Below are 25559 nucleotides of genomic sequence, written 5' to 3'. Positions count from 1 at the left end.
CACTGCCTTACACTTTAGAATTCAATGCAAACTCAGGTGGTGCTCCCCTTGCTCATCCCTCTAGGTCACAATCGACGCTCCTTTGGCTCCCTTGGTGGGGAAAGCACGTGGGCCCTGTTCCCGTGATGTTTGCCAGGTGGAGGGGCGGCAGCCAATCCATCCAGGAGGCACGCGAGTGCTTGTAGCAAGTACGGCCTTCAGCCTACTTTGAGAATTCAGTTGAAGGGACCGGCCTTAAACATCCCTGCCTAGATACCAGGGAGGCGGTTGATCATTCAAGGGAGGCGTTCACAACCCTGGGCTGACTCAATCTCCCCACGCCCCGCTGCACCCCCGCTTCTCCGCCCCCAGGCCTTGCTCTTGTTAGAGTGTGTTAACAAAGGTACACCTGAGGAGTAGGCCAACCCAAGGAAAGTGCTGGAACCACAAGTAGGCACAGCTAACCCCATCCAGCTGTTACTGAGCCCTCAAGGCTGGGAACCACGCCACAGAGGGACCCCGGGGAATGATGCCCTGGGCCCTCTTTCAACCCCTGCAACTGCCTGCCAAGTCATGTTGTTCGTAGATATTTCTATCAGTCAGCATCCCTCCCTCTCCCCAAGCTTCTAAGCCCTGAGACCAACATGATTTCCATAGAGCCTAGCACCCTGCCAGGGACTTGGGAACGTTTTACCCAAGTTTGCTTTATAGTCTCATTTTGAACAGTGTTAAGTCCAGCAGGGCTTTTTATGCGCCTGATAAGGGCTATCAGCTTGCAAGGGCTTGAGGTTAATGCCTTAGTTTTATGTCCCCAAGTCAGTCCTTGCTTCACATAAATGCTCTAGGGATGAACTTCAATTGTCACACCTGCTCTTAACCCAGTCCTGTTAAGGTCTGATCATTAAACCCTGGTTTCTCAGGCTAGTTAACAGGTTTCACTTGTGCCTTGCGTTTCTGCGGTAGGAATCACACCATTTTGTACCCAAGACATTTCTAGAGTCCTTCGTTTCACAGAACGACCTTCATATCCCTTACAATATTCAATCGAGAAAGCATTTGGGATGTTCTGTCATCGATCTGAGCATATACTGTGTGCCAGGGAAAATACTCTAGACAGAAGTCAGGGATGGGAGCATCAAGTGTTTGCAAGGGCTGGAAGGTTGCACTTTAAAATAAAGGTCAGGGTAGGTGACTTGAGCATTTCAGCACTTTTGGATAAGTAATTCGAGGTAAGGAACAGATAGAGGCCCTGGGGCAGGGGCAACTAGGTTATTTCCTGAAGGGCCAAGGTCTGCTTGGGGGAGAAAAGCGACGAAGGATACTGCTGAGAGTAGAGGACAGTGTAGATGGAGGCTGAGAACCCACGAGACCCTATCCTAGAGGGCCCGGCAGGCCATCTCAGGGACTTCCGCGTTTACTTTGAGACTTGGGAGTTCCTGTAGGTCTTAAGTTGAGGAATAGTGAGATTTTGTTCTTCGTTTAAAACGCCCAGGGGGTAACCTGGAGAACAGACTCAGAGCAAAGTGGGGGAAGGGAGAAGCATAAGCCAAGCGATCAGGTTGGACACACCTGTAATGAATAACCCAGGTGAGCCCTCAGAACTTGTGTTCTGCAGAACAGCCAAGGAGGCAAAAATTGATGAACCTGGATACACTTGGAAAAACTTTCCCACTAGCTTAGACAGAAAGTTGAGTCGCTCAAATGTTTTATGCCCAAACTGAAACACGCAATTATGGTTCACATTTCTCAAATTGACCCTTCCACCCAACTCGGGAAAGAGTACCCCCCCTGGCCCCCCACCCGCCCCGCACGGTGAGGCTTCACGTAACATTCCTCAAAACTCTTGCTTTTCCCCAGTGAGCCACTGCCTCGGTCTTACGAGATAAGATTCCCCTTTCCTTCTGCTTTCTCGATGAGGAAATAAACCCAGAGTTTCTGAGAACCCACACCCCCCTCGCACCCCTACCCCCAAGGGCTCCTGTTGGCTTCTTAGCTTTCTAAAAGTTATGAAAGTTCGGGCCCAGCAAAAAACACCCCGCAAGTCCCTGCGCCAGCAACTGTTTTCGAGGGAGGGCGACTCCCATTTACTCATGTTTTTAAAAAAAGAAAAAGCACCATGCCTGCAAAACCCCGCAGGGCGCCTTACAGCTTCTGCAAACACAGGACGCGGACAGGGCCAGAAGCTAACGGCTCAGGAACGCCCGCTACGCAAACACAGGCACGAAAATCTTTCCCAAACCCCCTCCCCTCCAACGCGCTTGTGCTTTTCAGAGCCCCCAAACCTTCGGCAAAGACCAGCTTTGAGGAGCCCAACCTTCCCTCCCAAGCCCAATTCCACCCGCTCCCGGGAACATTCTGAAACGGAACGCTGCCCGCGCCACCTTTTCATAGGGCCGCCCGGTGACGCCACTTCCGGAGGCGGGGCGTCCGGACGGGCCCGCGGAGGGGGAGGGGCGCGGCCAGGTCCGCGCAGGCTCGCCGGGGCCGCAGCGCTGTGCAGAGCACTTGACTATATATGGTCAAAGCTGGGGGCGAGCCGCGCGCGGGGCCGCGCTTCCGGGTTCGGCGCGTCCGTAGCGGCTGCGCGCAGGGCAGGGCGCGAGCAGACCTCGGAGCCCCGGCCTCGGACCGCCCCCTCCGCGTCCGGCACGCCCGGCGCCGCCTTTCGGTCCATTTCCCCGGCTTGGCCTCCGCCAGGTCTGATTCGCGGCGCGGGCAGCTCCTGAGGGTCTTGGCGAGCGCGGGACGGTAACAAGTGGGCGAGGATGCCATACGAGATCAGTAAGTGCCGCGGCCCGGTGCCCCCGGGGTGAGCGCCAGCACTACCGGACCCTCTCGGCCATCGGCGGGGCGTGGGCGGCTCGGCAGAGTCCGCCGGCGCGGGGGAGGGGTGCGGGCGCAGGCTCGCGAGCGCCTTGCCGCCCTCGGGGGCGACCTCGGCCCCAGGGACCCCAAAGTTGGAGCTGCGCCCGGGCCTTGTGGAGCCCCCGCGTTCCCGAAGGGCCCGGTGGGGATAGTGGACCAGGAAGTAGCACGGTCCCCTGCGCTCCTTCAAGGTGGCTTCTGCCCCTCCGGTGGAGGCAACAGGTGACCGGCTGAGACCGGTCCTGAGCCCCTGCTCTCCTCCCCTTCGTCCCCCTCCGTCCGCAGCCAGCCGGGGACCGAGGCGGGGCGCCACTAACGTGCGCCGCTTCGTTTGTGTCTCCGCAGAGAAGGTGTTCGCCAGCCTCCCCCAAGTGGAGAGGGGCGTCTCCAAAATCATCGGTGGCGACCCCAAAGGCAATAATTTTCTTTACACCAATGGAAAGTGTGTCATTCTAAGGAACATCGATGTAAGTACCCTCTTCCCCCCGGGAGGCGCCGGTTCATTCCCCAGCAGCGAGCAGCGCAGCTCTTAGATTAGTTCTTCCCTTTTCACCGGATCCTCCCGGCCTAGTGGCCTGGGAAGGAGAGGACACCACGCCCCCTCAGCCTTGGGACCACACCTCAGAAACCCAGGGAGACTGTTGCAAGTTTATCCAGAACCGGTTCTCTCCATGGGGAAACTGAGGCTCAGATTGGTTTAGTCCATAAGCATAAGGTCTCTGGAGTTGGGGGGTGATACAGGCCTATCCGCTGCTGCTGGACCTTGGGGTGGTTGGTGACTTAGGCTTCCCTGAGCTCCAGTTCCCTTCTCTGTGAAATGGAGATGAGGAGATGAGGCTCCCCCCACTTCCCCTGGGTGCCCTGCCCGCTGAAGGGATGAGGTGGCCCTCCAGCCCAGCATGACTGGCACACACGCAGCACTTGGAAAACGGCACTCAGGCCTGAACACCCAGGGTCCCCCCGCGTGGCCGAGCCCTGACTCAGACCCAGGTCTCTACCCTGCAGCCTCATCTTCCCTCTATGAATCCGATTAGCCCCAGTGCAAAATCAGAAACCAGTTAATTCCCGTGAATCACCGGCCCTCCTGTCCCCAGGCTGAGAATGCTTCCAGAGCCAGTTCCTTGGGAAATCCTCGCAGATTTCTGCTACTGCTCCGGGATCATTGAAGTGACCCAGTCTGCTTGTCATTCTCCTCACTGCCAGGGTTGCACACTGAAAGCTTTCTTCTCCCTCCCTCAGTTGGAGTGGCGGAGTGGGGGATGGGAGCTAGAGGTGCCGGCAGGACCTTTTGGGGTTGGAGGGGCTTCTCAGCCGGGCTTGGGCCTTTTGCACAGCATGGAGGTGGATGGTTTTCCTTGGCAATGTTCCCCAGTGGTGTCAACTTAAATTCACATCTCTCGGGAGTGTCTGTGCCCCATGGGTTGGGACTGTCCCTGGTGAGACGTGCTTGCCATTAGGAACCTCCCAACTGGCTGAGGGAATGAAGGGCCTCTGTGGGCCTCGGTCTCCTTGGCTGTAAAAGGAGAGGCTCGGTGGGGCCAGGGTGCTGCTGGGTTTGCCCCCGTCCCTCTGGCAAAGCCAGCCACTGCGGAAGCCTGTTGGACAGTCTGCTAGAAACCAGGAGCTCCGTGTGGCAGTTTCTGCCCAGGATTGCCGGGCACCTCGGGTGAGGGGGTGGGTGGGTGTGAATGTGCTTTGAAGGTGCTAACAGCTACTCTGCTGCTCACGTGGATTCCTAGAGAGCTGATCTGGTCTTGCTCAGAACTGAGGGAAGCATGGCCAAGGACTTGGATCGCAACGATCCAGAGATCTCCGGAGTGGGGGCCTGAAATTTTGAGAAAAGTTGAGGTGGCCCTAAGTGGACATTCACTGGTAGTTCAGCAAATAAAACGGATGAAAGCGTCTCAGGGATGCAGACTGTGGGCCCCTTGGGTTTGCCCTGGACAGGGCCGGCACGTGTCCTGGCCGCCTACACTCACTCCAGAAGCAGACCCCACATGAGGGACCTGCTGTGTCGGGCGTGAACAGTTCTCACGCAGCAGCATCTCCTCCAACCCCCGTGAGCCCATGGCTCTCGGGGGGCGCCAGGCTCAGCCAGGTGAAGGAGGCCGAGAGCTGGAGCTGGTTCCTGTGGAGAAGCTGTTTGCAGCCACAGACGAGCACCCACTTTGCAGGAGGCATCCCCTGGCTCAGGGAGCCCGTGCTGGGCTGTCTTCTGAGCGCTTTGCTTTTACCGCCACCCTTTTGCGTGCGGTTCTCCTTGGAGGGTGTGTTTGTTTCGCTTTCCACTTATTTGTAAGTGGCTGCAGGCCTGGGACAGCAGGGGACGCTGCTGGATGTGTCCCTCCATATTCTGGGTGTCAACCGGGCACATGGGCCCTTGTTTGACTGGCCGGGAGGCCCCTGGTTCTCCAGTGAAGTTGTGATTATTAGGAGGGCAGAGTGCTCCTGTGAGAAAGACGAGTCCTCATCAACACACAGGGGCTCGGAGGAAGACGGCCAGCGAGGGGACGGGCTCAGTGCATAGAGGGGTCGGGAAAGGGAGGTGGGGACCAGCCCGTGGAAAGTCCAACTGGCATCTCACTCTTAATGTGCCGAAGCCACACTTGGGTTTCCCATGTGTCCTTCCCCCAGAACAGCAATGTAGTCCCCGGCTGTTCAGGCCTGCAGCTTCTGACTTCATTCCTCCCTCCTCTTCCAGACCATATGTAACTCTTCACAGAATCCTGTTGATGCTGCATTCACAGTAACTTCAGAATCTGACAAGTTTTTGCTATTTCCACTTCCATCCTCGTCCAAGCTACCCCCCCGCCCCAGCTCCCCTGGGTTGTAGAAGCAGGAACAGCCCCACGCTGCCTCAGTCGCTCGCGGCAGCGCGCAGGGCTGGTAGTGGTCGGCCGAGTTGCTCCTTGGCTCCCCGCACTGTAGCCGAGGAGGCTTCTCCGTCTAGCCTCAGGGCGCACCTCCCGCTCCACTCCAGGCAAAGCCCCGACGGGCAGGCCCGTCGTCGGTGCCCGCTGTCCATCAGGGAAGACCCACTCGGGAGCCCTGGAGACCGGACTGACACAGGAAGCAGAGGTGCCGCAGGCCTCTGAGCACCTGCGGGGTCAGTGGTGCCAGCCCGGTGGAATGTGGGTGGCGAGAAGGCTCTGCTGGACGGGGTACGGGGCTCTCGCAGTGGGAGGCAGGCAGCCCTACTACGGGGCCCAGCCCTGGTCCACAGGACGCCCTCCAGAACCAGGAAGAAGTTACGCAGCCAGTAACGAAGTTTGCGGTAGAGGGAATAGATTCTTCTGTATCTGGGGTTCGGGGCAGGGGGACCAGGTAGGGAGCCGCTCAAGGATATCTGCATTGCTCCGCAAGTCCTCGCCAGCCGGTACAGCCAGTCCTTGTGTCTTGGGGTCTCCCACATCCGCCAGCCCCCGTGTAGCTGAGCCCTGCCCATAGTCACGGTGCCCAAGGTTGAAATCAGTGGTTCTCAGGCCATTTTGCTGCCGCCCCCTGAGGGCTATTTATCAGTCGAGGGCCTTTTTGTGATAGGAGTGGGTGGAGGCCAGGGATGTTGGCAAGCACCCTACAGTGCACAGGACTGCCCTGCAACAGAGGATCATCCAGCCCAAGAAGTCAGTAGGGGCCATGGGAGAACCCTGACAGGTACCATTCTAATGCACCAGGTTACACACTTCAGAAAAAGTATCCTGACCGATTGGGAACGGGGGAAGACCCATCGGTGCGGCAGAGCAGCAAGGAAGGCTTCAGGAGAAAGGGCACATTTGAGTTGGGTTTCAGAGGAGGAGTACAAGTTCTCTGGGAAGAACACAGGCAGAGGCAGCAGGGAACGGGAGAATCTAGACGGAATCCCCTGTCCACCGAGGCTGGGAGAAGTTTGGCCTGCATCCTCGGCAGGCACTGTTCTGGGCTCCTGCAGGGTGGAGGGAGAAAGCCTCCTTGTAGGTAAAAGAAAAGGTTGCAGCCTCACATGGGAGGCCAGCGGAGAGATGGTCGTGTTTCTGGTTGGGTTGTGGAAGTTGACCCTTCCTGGGAATGGCTCACTCAAGTCCACGCCCAGTTCTGACCCTTGGAAAGTGCCCTTCCTCCGCCACCTGCCCCGCCCCAAACCAAGCCATCACTCCACCTTACGGGTAAAACGCTGTGGCGACCTCTGGCCCTACCTCATCTGCACCCAGACTGAGGAATGCGACAGGGCTTGGGGACACGGGTGGCTCGGGTCAATGTTGCCAGGATGCAGGGTATTTAAGGGGCCCTCCCTTCCAGGCTGCATGCAGCCGTCTCCTTGGGCAGGGCAGGGCTGGGAAAGGCGACGGGAGGCTGTGTGGTGTTTTCGAGGGAAGGCCGCACAGGTGGGAGGCAGGGACAGTCTGAGGCTTGGGCCCTGCACCTGCGCTCCAACCGCCCCCCGGGGGCCACCCTCACCGTGTCTCTGCAGATGTGTGGCAGGGTGGCCCCTGGCCCTGAGCCTTGTCACGTGTGCGACTCCTCTCGCACAGCGTCTTCTGTGTCTTGCCTCCAGTCCAGCCCTGAGCTGGGCCCTCAGTTCAGAGGGGGGACACCTTGTGGGACAGAGTACGGGCCAGGCAGCTCCTGCTGGGGGCCTCGTAGCTGCTGAAGGACGGGTTCGCAGGCAGGAGCGAGGGACTTAGGCAGGTGGTGGGTTGATGGAAGGTAGAGACACATTTCAAATACACCATCGTGGTCCCCAGGGGACAGGAAGGACTAGGCGGAGTCTGCAGTCGGGGTGGACAGAAGAGGTGGGCTTGGGAGCTGTTAGAACACGGGGCAGGCAGGGCCGCAGGAAGCTTTGGTGGTGCTGTCAGCCTCTGCCCACCTCTGCGCGGCGCCCACAGGGCCTCAGCGCCAGGCCTCGTGCTGCCTGGAGGCTTGTCCTCTGGCTGCCAGAGCTGGCCGTGCCCGCTGCTGCACAGGGAGGGAGCCCCAGGGCAGGGGCACCCCCGTGGCTCCCCCATTCTGCAGGCCTCCTGAGGACGGGGTCGGGGTGGGGGGAGTCCCGCCCCAGCAGCAGTGCTTGTTGGCCCACCCAGGGGTGGCTTTCCCTCCCTCCCTGGCCCCTTTCCCCAAATCCTGCTTCCTCGGTCCCCGAGACAGTAGGAGGCTTGGGAGTGGCGCTGGGTCTGAGCCCTGGTGCTTTCTGGACCCCGCTGCTGCGGAGTGAGCCCAATCTATGGCAGGACACCTTAGGGACAGGGGGTGTGTCCGTTCTGCCGCTGCTAGCAGGCTTCCCTGTGTGAGGAGCAGTGGGGAGGAGGTGGCCGCCGACACAGGCTCTCCTCCACAGCCCGCCGCCCCCACGGGCCCCCACGCTGTGTCTGGAAGGGGGTGTCTCGTCCGGCCCAGGATTCTGGGGCTGGGGCTGAACCTGCTGGGGCCACCTGGGGAGCGCCCCACGCCCTGCCCCGGGCCTGCGGAGGCCCTGCCCATTTGGGGGAAGGAGTTCTCAGGAGGACCTCCTCCCGGGGCCGCTGCCCCCTCTCCCGTCCTGCACGCCTCCCTGAAGGCCCCCGCAGGGCCCATCCACAGAATGCGGTGCACGGCCATGCACAAGTCGCCCGGGGGTGGGTGCCTGCCCTCAGGGTGGCTTTCTCATCTGTAAAGTGGGCCACTCGTGCCCACTGGGGGGAGGTGTAAGACCTTTGTCGGTCTAACAGGCACTTGAGCAAGGGCCCTCGGTGGTGGCCCGTGAGCACGGCTGCACACGGCGGCTGCGGCTCCTTTGTGGGGAACTGGGCGGTGTCGGCACGGGGTGCGGGGGGGAGTGTGGGGGGCGGGGGCGGGGAGGGACGGGCAGGCGCTCAGTGGACGGCTGGCATCTTAGTTTCATTGAGGGGTAAGTTAGATGGAAGAAGCATCCCTCCCTTTGAAGAATGGACACCTTGAGTTTTTGAGAAGTCTATACAGTCCTATAATGGCCCCCATAATCCATAGTCAGAGAACATTCCAGTGCAGGGGTTCCACAAACCCCCACCCTGCCCTTTGCAGTCAGCTGGCTCCCTCCATCCCCGGCGCTTGGCAAGGGCTGATCTGCTTCCTCTCACTTTAGGTTTGCTTTTTCTAGAATTTCTTATCACAGGAATCATGCATTAGATTTGGGATTCACCCTCGTTGTTGGAAGTGCTAGTAGCTGCTCTTCTTCATTGCCGACTAGAATCAGCTGGTTTCTGTCTCCTGCCGGCAGGCCTTTGGATAGTTTCCAGTTTCGGTCACTTATGGATAAAGCATCTCTGACTCTTCATGGCCGTGGCTTTTTGTGGGCTTGCATGTTTATTTTTCTTGAGTAAAGGCCGGGGAGTGGATTGCTGGTTTTTGCAGGGTAAGTGTATGTTTAACTATAAATAACCAGCCCAGCGCTTTCCTGGCTGTTGGCGTTCCCAGCAGCGGGGCACGGGCAGTGCAGCGGCCCATCCCTGCCCCTCACTCTTGCTCTCTGGTGGCATCAGCCTTTCATTTTATTTTAGTGAGAACATAGTGATGTCCCAGTGTAGTGCTGATTTGCATTTCCGGAGGACCGGGGATGCTGCGCACCATTTCATTTCCTCATTTGCCATTCGTGCTATCTTTTTTGTGTATCTGACATCTTTCTAACTTCCCTAGCAAATGCTTATTCCGAAATGAATTATTTTATGAGTCACATAATAATAACTTAATTTTTTAGGGGCGAAAGAGAAGGACTCTGAAACTTTTCCTCCAAAAGGCATTTCTTGAGCCCCTCTTGTTTGCTAACTGCTGTGATGGCTAAAGAGATAAGTGCACACGGAACAAGTCACAGAAAAGTCGGGGGTGGGGGACTGTGGCGTGTGTCAGAGCTGCCCCCCGGGACGCGTGGAGTGCTTTGGAAACAGGATAGAACAGGCCATCCTGGTGGCCTTCGTGGAGGAGGTGGCTCTTTGTGCAGGTGCATAAGTAGTGAGAGCAGCCAGGGAGAGGCGCTGCTGGCTGAGAGAACCGCGTTTACAGTGGCCTGGGGCTGCCAGGGCTGGCAGGAGGTGGCTGGTGGTTGACGAGGCTAGAATTTAGGGTGCGCTTCCCTCGTCTCTGGTGGGATAGAGGATGTGGGCTCCTGTGGCCGGAGCCTGAGCAGAGTGCAGGCCTCTGATCTTGAGAGGAAAGGAGGGAGAGAGGGGAGACCACTAGGTGGCTGGGGTCAGGTTAGGTGCGCCTACAACAGCCGCCTCTGTGGGAAGCTGCCTCTTTCAGAGCGAGAGTTGACAGCAGCTTTTCAGAGATTGGGGGGCCGAGTCTTCATTCCCTCCTAAAAGCAAGTTCAGCCGCGGAGACAAATCAAGGGCATCTCAGCGTGTGTGTGGAGAGGGGATCGGAAGGGGGGTCAGCGCCGGGACCTACATTCAGTGAATCCCGTGCTAACACCCTGTGTTGAGCAGTGAAGATGCTCCCAGGCTGGCAGCCTGGCCCTATTGTAGCTGCGGAGTCCAGCCACCCTTTGGTCTGTGCAAGGCCGGGGGCCGGGAGTCCACCCGCCCCACACGAGGGTTTGACAAGGAGAGGCCCCCCAGCCCAGTGCTCACTCTGTTCTCCTGCCCCAAAGTGGAGACTCTGTTTTGGGTCCTGCCCTGCGTGGCAGCTGGGGGCAGCGCTGCACCTGAGCGGGGCGGGGGCGGGGCGGGGGGACCCGCTGTGACTTGAAGAACCAGCTGCGATGTGCACAAAAGGGAGAAAAGTGCAATCCGATTTTTAAAAAATGAAACTTTATTTCATGTGTGTATTTCACAAATATCTGGGAGAGAAAATTACTTCGACTTCTGTAACCGTAGAAAAGGAGTTGTGTTGCGGTCACCCAGAGTTCTGTCCCCCAGAGTTCTGTCCCCCGAGGCAGGCGGGTGGGTGTGCCTCTGGGAGCTCCTTCCTGAACCTTTGACCTTGGTTTTGTGTCACGACCCTCCCCCCGCCCCCAGCCAATCCAGTCACTGGGAGACGGGAAAGTAGTGTGCGTGCCTCCACGTGCCTTGTGTTCACTTGGGTCTCCTCCCTGCAGAACCCAGCCGTCGCTGACATCTACACGGAGCACGCCCATCAGGTGGTGGTGGCCAAGTACGCGCCCAGCGGATTCTACATCGCCTCTGGAGGTACCTGTGTACACGTGGCTTGGGAACGCACGTGGTGTGGCCGAGGTGGCCCTGGAGCCGGGCGGGGCTCCCATCTTGGGAGGGCAGGGGAGCGTCAAAGGGATGTGGGGGTGGCAGGTGGAGCCAGTGTGATGAGGTTCTGGAGGCTGAAAAGAAAAATATAAGCGACCAAAAAGCCCCGGTCCATTACTTGTCAGTTTGCAGACAGCCAGCCGTTCCGGCCTCGGAGGTCAGCAGAAACGCTCTGGTGAGTGTGGCCAGAGACCTCCGAGTTGGCCGTGTCAGGGCTCCTGGAGCTCGTGAGCATGTGTGCGCGCGTGCTTCTCAATTGCAGCTTTGTCTCGTGTCCCTCTTATCTGCTGCTGCGCGCCCGGTTCCCAGCGCGGTGCCAGCCTCGGTCGGCACTCATCTCATGCTTCATCTGGGCCTTGGCTCTCTGGCCAGGCTCTGTGGCTCCGTGGGCGGCTGGCACAGAGATCCTCACCTGCCAGGAGGCTGCCTTTAGTCACCTTGTCCTTTGAGGTAGCTTTTCACCGTTTGCAGGTGAGAAAGGGAGGCACAGAGTTAGGGTGGATCACCATGCCCCCCATTCATTCACACGCTCGGTGGGTGTCTGCTGTGTGCCTTGCCTGCACCCCAGCCCGGCTCAGGCCCCGGGAAAGCCCAGGGAGGAGCCGGTGCGGGCCTCCCTGCAGCCCCGGAGAGCGACACGTAGAACCGTGTTGCTGAAGGCACTGGCCAGCCAGCAGGGAAGGGCCGGGACTCATCCCGCTGTCTGGTGACTCCCGCTCAGGGCGCCCTCAGTGGCTGTTTTGTCCACACTGCCCTCACCGCAGGCATGGCAGGCCGTGCTGGACCTGTCCCCAAAGGCTTCGCCCCTCCCGGCTCTGCGGCCTTCCTCGGGGAGCTCACCTTCCCGGGCCTTGGTTTCCTCTTCCGTAAGCAGCTGCTAGGGCCAACCAGGTTGGTCGGGGAAGGGTCCCCTGTGGCCACGCAGCAGAATGCCTAGGATGGCTCTTGTATAGTGGGCAACTGATGACAGGCGACTGTAGTGTCTGTCACCAAAACCGGGACACACCGGGCGACTGGCGTGCTGGCTGAGAGCAGCGCCCGCCAGCCAGGGCTGTGTGAGAAGGACTTGGCAGGAGTCTGGCACGTAGTGGGCACTTGATGGTTTTTGTGTTTTGACCTACTCTGACTCCGTCTATAAAACTTGCTCTAATTTGTCTCCTTTGATTTGTTTTAGCCCTGTGGGTTTTTTTGTTCTGGCCTAGCTTGCCAGCAAATGCCTCTTCGTTAGAACCCCAGGTTTGGCCCTGGGGCCTTGTAAAAGAGTGTCTTCCCGAGAGAGCAGGCGGGGTGGGAGGCCCCTCTGCCCACATGGCACAGCTCCTGTGCCTGGTGTGTTGAGGCCTGGAGCCGGGGGCCCGGCTGCTGAGTCACTGGCGAGCCCAGGCCTGCCCTGTCCTGTGTCCCCAGGCAGGGTGTTCAACCAGACAGCGATCGCTGGCCTTCAGATGCTGGTGCGGAGTCTGTGAGGAGGGCTGGCACAGAGACAGTCACAGAGGACAGTCCACACATGTCAAGGGTCAGCTTGACAGTTCCCTCCCAACGCCTCAGTTGAATGGGGCAGCTCAAGGAGACAGGCTGCATGCCGGTCCGGGTGTTCTTGGGTGGAGCTCCTGTTCACATTTGTAGCGCCCTGGTCCTTTGCCCAGATCAAAGACAACGACACACAGACTGCAGAGATGAGAGCCCGGGGCTAAATGAAACTGTGTGCGCGTGTGCATGGTTTGCGGTGAGGAAGAAGAGGAGGAGGAGGAGGCCGAGGCTGAGCAGCGCTGTGCTCTCTGGCTCAGTGTGGTGCCTGGTTCCTGCTATGTGGGGCGGGGTGGGGTCCTGGGGCCTCGCGGAGCCTGCCGCTCACTCCCTGGTGGGGTGCCAGCCCTCTGCGGGATCTTGCAGTCTCTGTAAGTCTGGCTGGTCCATGTCTGCCCAACGGTGGAACCCTCCGGAAGGCCTGCGTGAGGAGGCCTCCGCTAGGGCCTGGCCCCCGGCCCTGAACAAGCCGGCCGTGCCTGCCTGCAGGGCGCACGGGGCCGGGGCTGATGCTTCTTCGTGTGGAGCCATCCCCGGGCAGGTCCTCCCTTCTTTCTCGTGGCGGCCTCCTCGGTAATTTTGGTGCTGACGGTCCGCGCCCCATGCTGAGTGGCCTGGGCGTCCAAGCAGGGATTCCCAGGTGACCCTCAGACAGCAGGACCCTCAGGCTGCGCGGGGCAGGCTTTCTGGAGTTGGGCCCCCCGAGCCCAGAGAGGGCCGGCTGCGGAGCCGCCGAGAGCAGAGGCCTCTCTGTAGCCACCGTCTCCTTGCTCTGGCGCAGCCGGCACAGGAGTGGGCGCATGTTCAGTGGCTGCTCCCCCTGGGACTCCAGGCAGCCGCTCGGTCGCTGTCTGGTGACTCCCGCTCAGGGCGCCCTTGTCAGAGAGGGCCTGAGCGCCTGGTCTCCAGCGCCGGGGTGTTTTTTGGGCCCCAGCTGCTTCTGAAAAGAGCGTGATGAGCACGTGGGGCCTGATGAAGGAGGCCGCCGGTCTGGCGGGGGAGGCAGGGGCCTGCGCGCGCTGAGCCAGGGGAGCCGAGCCCACCTGCGTGTGGTGGGGCGCCCCGCGTCTGGGGCCGTGGTTGTGGTCTGGGTGGTGCGGTGCGGCCCCTGGACGGCCTGCCCTGCACCGCGTGTGTGAGTGAGCCCTTCCCGCCCACACGCTGCTCCCGCCCACGACACTGCCCTCCCAGCTGCTGCCTTTCCCTTCCCTTCCCTTCCCTTCCCTGCTCTGCTGGCCAGTTTGCTCAGGGAAGGGACTTAACCGAGGTGCAGGTCACCTTGTTGTAACTCCCCTGGGGTGACACGCCAGGCTGTCTTTCCAGACTTGGCCGGGAGAGGACCGGGGTCCTGAAGCCCCACAGTTAGCAGTGTTCTCGTGGACGGTGTCCCCTGCGTGTCCCACAGCTGGCCTGGCGGTGCAGCTGTTTGCCCCTGGGGGGCCTCCTGCGGAGCCTCCGCAGATTCGCTGACTTGTCGGAGCCAGCGGTGTGGGGGGGGGGCCCGCCTGCGACGCCGCTGGTGGCCGTTGGGTCCCGGTGCCGCCGTCATGCCCCTGCTGTCAGTGTGGGAGGCCCCTGTGGAGCAGCTGCAGCCGTGGAGCCCGGCGCTGGCTCCCCTCCCTCGGCCCCCTGAGCGGGGCCAAAGCTGCCCTCAGGAGCCGCGGCAGAGTTGGTGTTCGGTGCTCGAGTGGTTTGGGGCCCAGTGGCCTGGGGCCCTGGGAGCGGAGCTGGGACGGTGTGTCCCCCAGACCCCCGGGGCTGAGCATTTAAGCATCAAGTGTTAATGTCAAGTCTTCTGTTTTTTTCCTGTGGATTTGGGGACGGGGGTGGGTGGAGAGAATGTGTGTGTGTGTGTGTGTCGCGCGGTGGGGTGGTTGGTGCTTGGAACTTGGTGACAGGCTGGTGGCAGGGAAGGAAGGGACTGGTACTCATCACGAATCCATGGCAGATGCTACGAGGTGCGGCACCTAATTCCGTCTGTAGCCTCCTTCCGGCACCCACCCTGCGTCTCACAAAGGCGTCCTTATGCCTCAGCTGGGAGCTGGGAGCTGGGGGGTCATGCCGTGCTGTCGTGAGTGGGGCTGCTGGCTGCCTGAGGCACGGGAGGGGTCTGCACACCTCTGTGGGGTCGCCATGCCGTCCCAGCATGCTCTGGGCAGCACAGTGCGCCCTGGTTTCTGTTAGCAGCTCAGCGGCTGCCCAGGAGAGGCAGGTGTCCTGTTGTACTGAACGTTGTGCGAGTGAAGAACTTCAGTTCCCCAGTGTGAAGGAAGTTGCCCAAGGCCCACTGGCCATATGGATCTCCTACGAAGAAAGAAAGATGGTCATAAAAGGAGGCTGCGTCCCGAGGCCTTGGGTCTGCACCTGTGTTCCTGGGCTCCCCGCTGCTTGTGCAGACCTTGTGATCCAGTGGTCACAGGCGAGGGACACAGGCCCAGCCGAGGTCCTTGCGGAGGCAGCAGGCTTGGGCCAGTGAGCGGCCGGGCACTGTCACCCCACGACACGTCCCTCCACCCAGGCAGCTTGTGCCCATGTGGCCTGGACCCGTGGTGACGTGGCTCTTGCTGCCCGCTGTGTCCGCAGATGTGTCTGGGAAGCTGAGGATCTGGGACACCACGCAGAAGGAGCACCTCCTGAAGTACGAGTATCAGCCTTTCGCTGGGAAGATCAAGGACATTGCTTGGACGGAAGACAGTAAGAGGATCGCAGTGGTCGGGGAAGGAAGGGAGAAGTGAGTCTCTGGCCCCAGCCCCTCCCTACCCACGTCCCCCTATTTGCTGCTTCCTTGACGTCCCTGGGGGGAGGGGTGTGGTAGCTTCGGTGTGCCAGCTGGGTCTGGTGTGTGTTAAGTCCCCATAGGTGCCAGGTCCTCGGGCCTTCCTCACAGAGGCGTCACCAGCACGGGACACTGGCTCCTGCAGGGTGGGCTTCAGTGACGTGTCACAGTGGGTGAGGCCTCCGAGTTTGTCTCAGGGCCCAGGCGCCTGTTCTGTGTCTAAAGTCCTGGAGTGCCTGCTGCCGCGCCTACATGGCAGGCGGCAGGCAGCAGGAAACGGAGAAAGCGGAAGACACTGCTATAGAGCACGGCGGGTTGGGGTCCCTCCCAGCAGCTGCACAGGGCCGCAGCCGGCTGCATGGGAGACGGGACATCTTCCCTAGCTGGGCACAGCACCCGGGTCCCCCACTAGGGAAGATGGGGCAAGGGGGTGCTGGGTAGGTGGCCCTTGCTGGCTGCTGCGCTCACGCGTCTAGTGATAGGCAGCGTCCGCCAGGTTTCCCTCGAGGGTACCACACTGCCCTCAAGGACTGGAACTGGGCAGGCGCATGTGTTTATCTCCCTTAACCCATGTCGTGGTACGTACCAATCCTATACTGTTCTATACTGTTTCAAGTCATTCTTGTTGGTCTTAACAATTCCTTTATTTGTTTGCATATAGTAACCAAAACAATGCATTCTCACTGAATGCCAGCCGACAGCAAGGCGGCATCTTCTTTGTAGGCAGGGAGGGTAGTAACGCGGTGTGTTTCCTGGTTCCTCCCAATAAGGAGACCACTGACACCGCGAACCTGGTCTTTGGCCAGCACTTTCTAAGGCGCCTTCCATGTGGGAGGCTCGTTGGCCCTGGGCCACACAGGCGTGTTTGGAAGGATCTCCAGTTCCTTCCAAAAGGCACGTGTCCTCAGTGCTTTCAACAAGTACTGCATAGAGCCCAAATCCCAGTGCCTTCGGAGTGTGCTCTTTAGACGAGCGTGCGTGCAGCGTGGTCAGGAGCGCGGCTGCACCGGCCACACAGCTGCCCGTGTGTCCTTCAGCTTCCCGGGCTGATTTTTCCTTCCTGTGACTCCTCTCGGTAAAGGTTTGGAGCCGTCTTCCTGTGGGACAGTGGCTCTTCTGTGGGTGAGATCACGGGACACAACAAAGTCATCAACAGTGTGGACATCAAGCAGAGCAGGCCATACCGGCTGGTGACGGGCAGCGACGATAACTGCGCTGCGTTCTTCGAGGGGCCACCATTCAAGTTCAAGTTTACAATTGGCGTAAGTGGACTTCTCTCCAGGGCGGTTTGTTTGGGATGAACTTCGTGGTTTGTATGCGAGGCCCACGGAGTCCGAGCCTGTCAGATGCCGGCGGCAGGGAGGCCGCGGGCGCAGGCCGGTGGTGAGGGGGCGGAAAGCGGGGCCTGTGCGTGGCCGCACACCGGGCCGGGCCTCCTGCGCTCGGGTGGGCGGGTGGCGCTGGATCCAGCAGGAGGGAGGGGCCCGCGGGGCTCGCCTTGGGACGCTGTGCAGTGCGCATTCTGGGGTGGGGGTTGGGGGGTGCGCCTGGGAGCCTGCCTGGCCTGCGGGTGCCGTGTCAGCGAGGGGCAGCCCAGGGCTGGCGTCGGCCTGCTCCCCGGTCGTGCCACCTCGAGGCCTGCTGAGCCACCGGGGTGGACAAGGAGGCGACCTTCAGGGACATTGAGGTTTGTCCCCATCCCTCCCCAGGGAAGATGACGGGTGCGGGGACGCCCTCTAAAGTGACACACGAGGACCAGGTTAGATGGGCCTCCGAGTGCCCCAGTGAAGTGTCCCGGGCTTTGGGCGGACGTGGCCCTGGGGTCTCAGTCTGCGCTGTCCACGTGCTCCTGGCCGGCACAGGGCCTGGCGCTCCAGGCCTCCCTTGTCCCGCCTGCCAGGGGGGTGTGGGGCGCGTCGGCCTCAGGGCATTTTAACCAAGAGCTTGGGCTGTGCACAGCCTCCCGCAGGTTCGGAGCGGTTCTGCGTCCAGCCTCCTGGAGTGTTAGTGACTTAGTGTCCCTCGGGAGGCCGGCTCCTCGGCTTCACGAGGCCCTGTGGCTTCTGATGGCAGCACAGTGACTCATAAGCATTGGGCTGGGCGGGGCTGGAGAGGGAGAGGACACCCTGAGGGCAGACCCTGGCGTGGGCAGATCTCCAGGCCAGGAGTCCTTCCTGGTGGTAGGGAGGTGGTCTTTCCTTTGTCAGGGGGCCGCTGAGCACTGCCTCGCCGATCCCTGAGTGGCCTGTACCATGTGGGGCGTGTGCCCTCCCCCCGCCAAGCCCCCTGCCCTTCCGCGGTGCCCTCTCCTGGGACCGCTGCCCTACTGTGGGGGTGGGCGGAGTGGGGCTTGGTGAAGGCTGGCTCGTGGTCAGCGTTTCCTAACGGGGACGCGCACCATGGTGTGCAGGGGTGAGCCATGCCAAGTCAGATGGCACCTCCTGGCCGCCCTGGCTGTCCCAGTGGAGCCGGCCTGCTCCCCAGGCCTCCCCCCCCCCGCCCCCACCGCACATGTTCTGTTTGGTTTCTGGGCTGCAGAGGGCAGGGCCCTCCCCCTTCCTGGGTGGGATCGAGTCCTCCTTGCAGATATGGGTTAAGCCCAGCGCGCAGGCTCTGTGCGGGCGAGGGGAGCCAGGCTTTGCACCCAGAGCCAGCCCCGGTCTTTGCCCTCGTGGCCCTACCAACCTTCTCCCTGTGCTCGCTTGGCCGGGGTGGTCTTGCTCCTCCGTTCTCCCTTGGGCCTGGGAACTCAGCGCTCACCCCGAGGCCCCAGCCGGAGAGGAGGGCGGGGTAGAAAGGTTTGCCCAGCTGGCACCTGTCTCCAGGGTGGGCTCACAGCTTATCCTCGGTCTTTCTGTGGAGCCCATCGCGCATGGACCTCGGAGAGATCAGGAGGGACTGTGGGCTGGCGTGGGGGACCCTGGGTGTCGGCCCAGCACTGCTGCCCGACGGCTCTGCGACCCTCAGGCTGGATGCCCCGCCATTCCCCGAGGAAGCAGGGCGATGGCCCAGGTTCTGACAGGCTCGGCCGGCCTGGTGCTGCAAGGATGGGGGTGGGGTGGGGGGCCTTGAGTCCCGCACGCCCTCCCGAAGCGCCCTGTTCAAAGGGTGTTGGCGACTTTGGGGTGGGCCTGCGACTCCTCGGTGCGTACCTGCCGTGGGCCCTCACCACACTGAGCAAAGCTGTGATGCGGGAGACTGATCTGTCTGTCCATCCAGGTTCCAGCTCCCTCCGCCTTCCTCTTGATTACGTTTAAGGCCACAGGGCCGGGGGTGGGCATAGGAGGAGCACAGAGGAGTCAAGTTCAGGTTGCCACCTTGAAAAGGAGTGAGTTGTGTTCTGAGCTCAGTCCATGTTGAAGCAAAACAGATGCTGTGTGAACTGTGGGGAAGTGAAAGCAGCTCTCAGACAGGCCAGGGGGGCTGGACTTCCTCAGGGGGCTGGAGTGTGGGGTCGCGGAGTCCTCCTTCTGCAGACCACCTCCTCCTGTTGTGCGTGTGGAGTGTAGACCCTGGTTCCGCCGAAGCTGGGCCGTGGCCCCCACAGCCAGGCTGCCGGCTCCACCCAGGCCCGGTGTCCTGTCTGCCTAAACCCGGGATGGGCTGTTGAGAGGCTGCAGGAGCGTGGGATGGAGGGACCTGGCACCAGCTTGTCCCCTGCCACCCATGTTTCCAATGCAGGGGCCACCTGGGGAGGTGACTTCCCAGGATCGCAGGAGACTGAGCGTGGACAAAGCTCTTTGGGCAGCACCCCCCGCCCCCCATCGCCAGCGCGGGGGTTCTGTGGGCAGGGGCGGCCCCTCGAGGGCCTGGGGTGGGCTGCGAGGGAGGCCGGGCGGGGCCTTGCCTGCGCCTGCTCACTCAGCGTCTCTGCGTGTTTGGCCCGGTGTGGGCGTGGGCGAGTTTCCACACCTCTCCGGCCACCACTTCCTCCTGTCAGGTGTGCAAGGTGGCCACCTGGCTTGGCCGAGGATGCGCCTCTGTCACCTCGGAGAGGTGTGTCCACACTGCAGGCCCCCAGCACTGCGGTAGGTGGGGTAGTTGGTTGAATGGAGTGATTGTTTAGAACAGCCAGCATCTGGGCCAGGGATCTTCTGCCACATCCGCCGCAGTGTCTGTGAGCAGCGGGAGCACACCTGCAGTGGAGGGGACACCTGGTCTCCCCTGGGCCGGGGCGCGTGGCTCGGCAGCCAGCTGCCTGGGGACGGGCTTTCTTCTGCCAGCTGGGCGTGGTCTTGCGCGTCACCACGGCCCCAGACGGGGTCTCACTTCCTGTCAGGCAGTCAGGCAAGTTAGGCTAGAAACCTGGGCCTGGGCTGGTGTTGGAAGTCTTGCCCTCCTCGACCAGTGAGTGAAGTTCAGTCTCTGGCATGCAGGGTTTACTGGTGGCGGTTTTTTCTCCTTCCTGTTTCCTTACTCGCAACAGCAGAAAAAGGAGAAGTTTTTTCTCTTTCCTGTTTCTTTGCTCATGAAGGGGCAGAGGCAGCAGCAGTGTCAGCTCTTCACAGTCACCGCGCATGTGCCCTGTCTGCCACGACCCGTCCTCAGCCCTGATCCCCTGGTGCTGGCCGGCCTGCTGCTCACGGGCCGGGTGCGCGGCAGGGCAGGCTGTGCCGGGGGCCCCTCCCCGGGCCTCCTGAGCAGAGCTTGGCTGATGGCAGGGTGAGTGCCCGTGAACAGTGAGTGGCCCAAAGAGGATTAGAGCAAGCCTTTGTCCCTTTGGTGACAGGAGGGGCAGGTGACAGGTTAGGTGCTGCCCCTCGAGGCTCCGTACAGGGAGCCATGGAGCGAGAAGGGAGCCGGAGGAAGGCAGGGGGCTGAAGGAGGGCGAGGCAGCATCCCCAGGTGCGGGGACGCGGGCCCTGCTCCGGGGGCGGCGCGGTGGTGAGCACGGGTGTCTGAGCCCGTTTTCTCTCCGGGAGCTCACGGCAGGGGGACAAGGCAGGCGGGCACAGGGTGTTTCGGCCTAAGGGTTAGAAGCGGAGGGACAGCGGCAGCCAGTGGGATGAGGGAGGATGCCCAGAGGGACACCTGAGCGGCCCGGAGTCGGGCCCTGGAGCCTGTGGCTCCCTGTCCCTAGCAGTGATACGGACTCAGGTGCGTTAATTATTACCTAATTGCTTGATGCCTCAGTTTTCTCAGAGTGAGAGGGAGGAGACGGGGGCGGGGGGCTAGTGATGGGGGGTGGTGACAAGGGAGGGTTCCCGGGAGCTCCAGCGAGTCCTGGCTGGGACTGAAGGGCAGCAGGAGGGGACCGGCCCTGGGACTGCTCTGAGCCACGAGGGTGGTGGGGGCGGGACAGGTGCCGCGAGCCCCAGCCCAGGGGACGGCGGCCGGGTTGGACAGCCACAGAGGCCCGCGTCTCAGTCCCCCGTGGCGCTGCCGAAGACCGTTCCTTCTTTGTGCCCAGCCTCCCTCCCCGTGGAAAGGGCTATTTTTAGCTCTCCCCCTTTTGGTTAATGGGCTTTTCCCGGCACCCTCCCTTTTAAATGGGCTATTTCAGGAGTAGACACCGGTCTTCCCATTTGGATGCTTGGCTCCAATTGCAGGAAAAGCTGACAGGAGTTTCTAAAGCCACTCAGCTCCCAGTACTTGGTTGGGGGCGGGGGTGTTTGTCTCTTCTGCCGCCACTGAAGGCAGGCGTGCAGGGCCCCCCCCGCCCAGGGGCCTGCATGGCCTCAGGGCCCGGAGGGGCGTTGGGCAGGGAGACAACAACGAGCGCGTCCGCTCGTGCCATGGGCCACGGCCCCGTGACGTCAGGGCAGCTGGCGCTGTGATGGGGAAGATGGGGACAGGCGTTTGGGGAAGGCCTCCCGGCGGGGAGACGGCGGCATCGCAGTGGAACCACCGTGTGCGCCGCGTGGCTTTGGGGGGCGGCGCTGTGACGAGCTCATTGTGTTCCTCCAGCCCGCAGCCCCTTCTTCACGCCCCGGGCAGGGGGCCAGCGCCCCCAGGAGTCCCCTGTTAGCCCCAAGGCCTGCTCTCCTGCTCTTCTTTTGGCTCCCCGTTCCTGGAGGGAGCTCCGCCCCCCAGTCTGCTGAGCCTTCCCCACTGTCCACTTCCCAGGGAGAAAACCCGGAGCAGCAGGGATAGGGGCCCACCGGGGTCGGGGGCGAGAGAGCTCGACGCCTGCTCAGACGCGCAGCCTTTGCGCCGGGCTTTGGTCGTTGAAGAGTGTTCCTGTCCCCTCACCCACAAGGGTGGGCCGTGCCTGCCCCATCCTCTCCGCAGGGCTGCCCTGAGAGGACGGGGGCGTGTGGAGGGCGCCGCCTCAGACCCTCCCACCGCTGGGCCCCGGGGCGCGCCTGGCTCCCACCAGCCTCGAGCGGGCGGCAGAGTGGTGGCTGCAGCCTAAGCAGTTAGGGTCTGGCCTCAGGGACTCTGGGTGGGGAAGCAGCCAGCCAGCTCATCACGGGGGTCTGGCACCCCCATGAAAGTGCCCAGAGGCCCGGGGGTCGCTCGGGGCAGAAGGACGGTGGGCGTGTGGCAATGGCAGCCGGGGGGCCGAGGGCCTGGGCTGGAACGCTGGTGTTCAGTTGGGTTCAGCTGAGCAGGTTGCGCCTGCTGGGAAGCCCTGTCCTCCAGCTCTGCACACAGTAGGGTGGGGCCAGCCTCATGGATGGGAGGAGCGGACCAGAAACCAGGGCGCCGAAACCCCTGGCTGAGCCAGCACACGGGAGGGGCCCCGTCGAGCTGCGGCGCTGCAAGGAGTGGGTGGGTGGTGAGGGGCTGGCCTCTGTCACGGGTGCTGGTGACACTCCCGAAGGAGGCGGGCACGTAGGTCCGGGCACAGTCCAGTCCCACGATGGCGCTGCCAGATGGGCAGCGGGGGCGGGGGCACCCACTCATCCGTCAGGTGGCCGCCATGATTGTGCCTGTCAGCAGTAGCCATTGCCGCTGCCAGGAGACTTGGAGTTTCCAACCTGCGTTCTCCTCAGGGCCCGGCAGCATCTCTTCCCGACTTGAGGGATGCGGCGCCCGCGGCGGGGCCCAGGGGTGCGGGGAGCGTTCCACGTCTCCCGTCTTGTGAGGGGCGGGGAGCCCATCCCCAAGCTTGGACCCTGTCTCCTCTGACCAGAAACCATCAGCCTGAGGGCCTGGGAGGGCCTGGCCTGCAGCCGAGACCTGGACCGTGTGCGACTGGGGTGAGCGGCACCTGGGTGGGGACCCTGTGTCCTCCCCGCGGGCATTGCAGGGACACAGCTCCCTTGCTCCCTGGCTCGGTGGCCCCTGCCGTGAACCTCACACTGAACTCCTCTATCCTGGTCTGGGTTCCTTCACTGGCGTGGCCGGCGCAGTTGACCCAAAGGTTGTTCTATGAGTTGTCAGCATTGGTCCTACGTATGTTCCTTTCCTGGGGTCGCCGCAACAAAGTACTGCCGCCTGCGCCCTTCAGCTGCAGGCATGGTCCTCCCGTTCCCTGAAGCCAGGAGCCCAGGACCCCAGTGTGGGCATGGCCGGGCCCCCCGGCTTGGGGGAGCGCAGCCCTGGTCTCTGCCTCCATCTTCACACGTCTCCTCTCTGTGTGACTGTCTAAGTCTCCCTCTTCCAAGGACACTGGTCACTGCAGCGGGGCCCACCCTTGTGACCTCATGTTAACTTGACCGTGTCTTCAAAGACCTTGTTTTCAAATAAATATCATAAAGTCAGTGCTTTATCTCGGAAGGGGCAGAGGCGGGGAGACAGGTGATGAGCATTGAGTCCAGTTGTTTATTCTGAAGGTGAGTGTCTGCCCCAGGGAGGCAGTTTGCCCTCCTGGTGAAGGGGGTCGGGGGGGCCATGCGCACCTGCAGGCGGGGCCAACGGGAGAGGGACCAGGCCTCGTGTTCAGCCTTCGTGTTTAGGGGTTTAGAGAGTCATTGTCATACAAACTGTTCTGATGAGTAAGGAATGAGTTCATTTACTTCCTCAGGTGGGGGAATCACCCTGGAGGTCACTTCTTCTCACTTAGGTCCTTATTCCTTATGAAGGGCATAAGCATGGTTTAATTTTTTTAAATACCAGCTGATTGCCAGCGGAGCACCTGCCATGTGCCAGGCCTGGGGGAAGAGGCCTCCCCCCATGCTGTGGGCAGGCAGGAAGTGGAAGAGGCGGGGCTCGAGCGCGCCCTGGGGGGACCGGGAAGAAGGCGCCTAGCCTGCAGAGCAGGGAGCCTCGGGGAGGAAGGCCGGGCTGGAGGGCGGGGGCCGGAGGCCTTCCCAGGGGAGGCGTGGGCTGGGCCGAGGCAGGAGGGCACTGGGGCGCGCTGAAGCTCTGCCGCCTTCCTGCAGGCTCTGGGCTCCCGCTGCTGATGGGGGCTGTTTGACGGAGGCTGCGCATTTCACCGAGACCTTTCCCAAACCTCCTGTTGTTGGGTCGATAACAGTTCTCTTCCCCACAGGACCACAGCCGCTTTGTCAACTGTGTGCGATTCTCCCCCGATGGGAACAGATTTGCTACGGCCAGCGCTGATGGCCAGGTGAGGGCCGGGCCAGGCGGGGGTGGGGTACGTGCTGGGGGAGCTCACCGGACTTCCTCCTGGAGTGTCCAGAACAGGCCACTCGGTCACAGGGCAGTCCCCAAGGTCCAGGAACACAGCGCTCCATCTCCTTGTGAGTGGAGTGAAATTCGAAATCTCAGAGGACTTTTTAGGTTTTGTCATTGAGTCTTAGTTAGGAACTCTGATAGAAGGGCGATAAGTAGGAAAGAGCACATGTAGCGTGCTCGCTCCTTAGAGGTCAGGCACGGGTAACCCGCACGTCTTTCCGTCTGTTGAAAGATTTACATCTACGACGGGAAGACAGGAGAGCAGGTGTGCGCGCTGGGAGGCAGCAAAGCCCACGATGGAGGCATTTACGCCGTGAGTATGAGGGGTGGCTTCGTCTGGGTCGTGGCCAGGCCCCGCTGCGTTCGCGTTCATCTGAACAGGTGGGCAGTTAGAGGCTTCAGCATCGGGGCGGGGGTGCAGAGCTTCAGGGCCCCGTCCGGCGGGCGACGTGGCCTGGACACTGGTCCCAGCCCTGCCTGGGCATGCCGTGCCACCTACGGCTTTGCTTCTCCCTACTCATAGTGGGGGCTGTGACCGGGTGCTTCCTGAGACCACTTCCCATGGAAATTCTGACATGTGATCGACTGTCTTGTTTGAGTAGATTAGTTGGAGTCCCGATAGCACCCATTTGCTTTCTGCTTCTGGAGACAAAACCTCTAAAATTTGGGACGTCAATGTGAACTCTGTCGTCACCACGTTTACCATGGGCTCCAACGTTCTGGACCAGCAGCTGGGCTGCTTGTGGCAGAAGGACCACCTCCTCAGCATCTCCCTGTCTGGGTACATCAACTACCTGGACAAAAACAACCCCAGCAAACCCTTGCGGGTCATCAAGGTAAGGCTACACCGTGTGGCCCTTCTTGCAGGGGTCACAGGGAGGAAGGGCGGCTCCCGGCTCGGAACAGGGAGACGGGGGCTGGCGGAAGGCTGGGGGCGCAGGTTGCTTTTGGGGGTGCAACTTTAGCCACATGGGAGGCCAGGGGCCCTTGCCCTCCTGTCCTGAGGGGTTCGGCCCCCTGTGGGCGGGCTCACGGGCTCTGACACCCAGAGCCCCAAGCCAGGGTGAGCGGAGCATGGCTGCAGGCGTTGGAGCCTCGGGAACCTGGAGGAAGAGGGCCTGATGGCCTTAGCCGGGGGCCTGGATGTCGTGCGGTGTGGGGAGCCCCTTGGGTTCTGGGTGGTTAGAGCAGAAGACGGGGCGGGGCGTGGGAACAGGACTCGGAAGTGGTGGGGCCTGGGGTGAGGTGGCCTCGAGTGCCTGGCCGGGAGTTTGGGCAGCAGGGAGCTATTGGAGGGGTGGGGGGACCTGTCCGCGGCTCCTGGCCCTGTCGCCCAAGAGCCAGCTGATGGCCAGGGCTGCCCTCAGGCCAACCCCAGTGCCACCCTGGGCGGGCCCCGCCTCTGCCAGGGTGGCGGAGGCCCCTGAAGCAGGAGCTCAGGGTCAGGCAGCGCGGTGGAGCGCTGCTGGCGAGTCGCAGAGGCAGGCTGGCGAGTCCGCAGCTCACCCTGCCCTGCCTGCCCCCCAGGGTCACAGCAAATCCATCCAGTGCCTGACGGTGCACAAAAACGGCGGCAAGTCCTACATCTACTCTGGGAGCCACGACGGACACATTAATATCCTTTGACTCACGGGCTGGCTCCGGGGCCCCTGGCGGGAGGAGGGGAGCTTCTCGCTCCCACGGTGCCAGAGGCAGGG

At 61.6% G+C, this 25559-nt stretch overlaps 1 protein-coding gene across 1 annotated transcript in view; it reads left to right on the top strand.

Annotated features, from left to right (window-relative positions):
* The first annotated feature begins 2545 nt into the window (after window positions 1-2545).
* Window positions 2546-25559, top strand: part of WDR1 (WD repeat domain 1) — a 32711-nt gene continuing 9697 nt past the window's right edge. Inside the window, exons 1-9 of the mRNA XM_054581939.1 lie at window positions 2546-2760; window positions 3190-3311; window positions 10871-10961; window positions 15144-15291; window positions 16418-16598; window positions 23717-23794; window positions 24095-24175; window positions 24465-24698; window positions 25390-25479. Coding sequence (XP_054437914.1) covers window positions 2745-2760; window positions 3190-3311; window positions 10871-10961; window positions 15144-15291; window positions 16418-16598; window positions 23717-23794; window positions 24095-24175; window positions 24465-24698; window positions 25390-25479 — 1041 coding nt within the window. The 5' untranslated portion in view covers window positions 2546-2744. The remainder of the gene's footprint in view (window positions 2761-3189; window positions 3312-10870; window positions 10962-15143; window positions 15292-16417; window positions 16599-23716; window positions 23795-24094; window positions 24176-24464; window positions 24699-25389; window positions 25480-25559) is intronic.

This window comes from Pteronotus mesoamericanus, unplaced genomic scaffold (genome assembly GCF_021234165.1).
Source record: "Pteronotus mesoamericanus isolate MK-2021 breed Mesoamerican mustached bat unplaced genomic scaffold, CSHL_Meso_final contig_68, whole genome shotgun sequence".
Lineage (NCBI taxonomy): Eukaryota > Metazoa > Chordata > Mammalia > Chiroptera > Mormoopidae > Pteronotus > Pteronotus mesoamericanus.
This window is presented reverse-complemented; position numbering and strand designations above follow the sequence as displayed.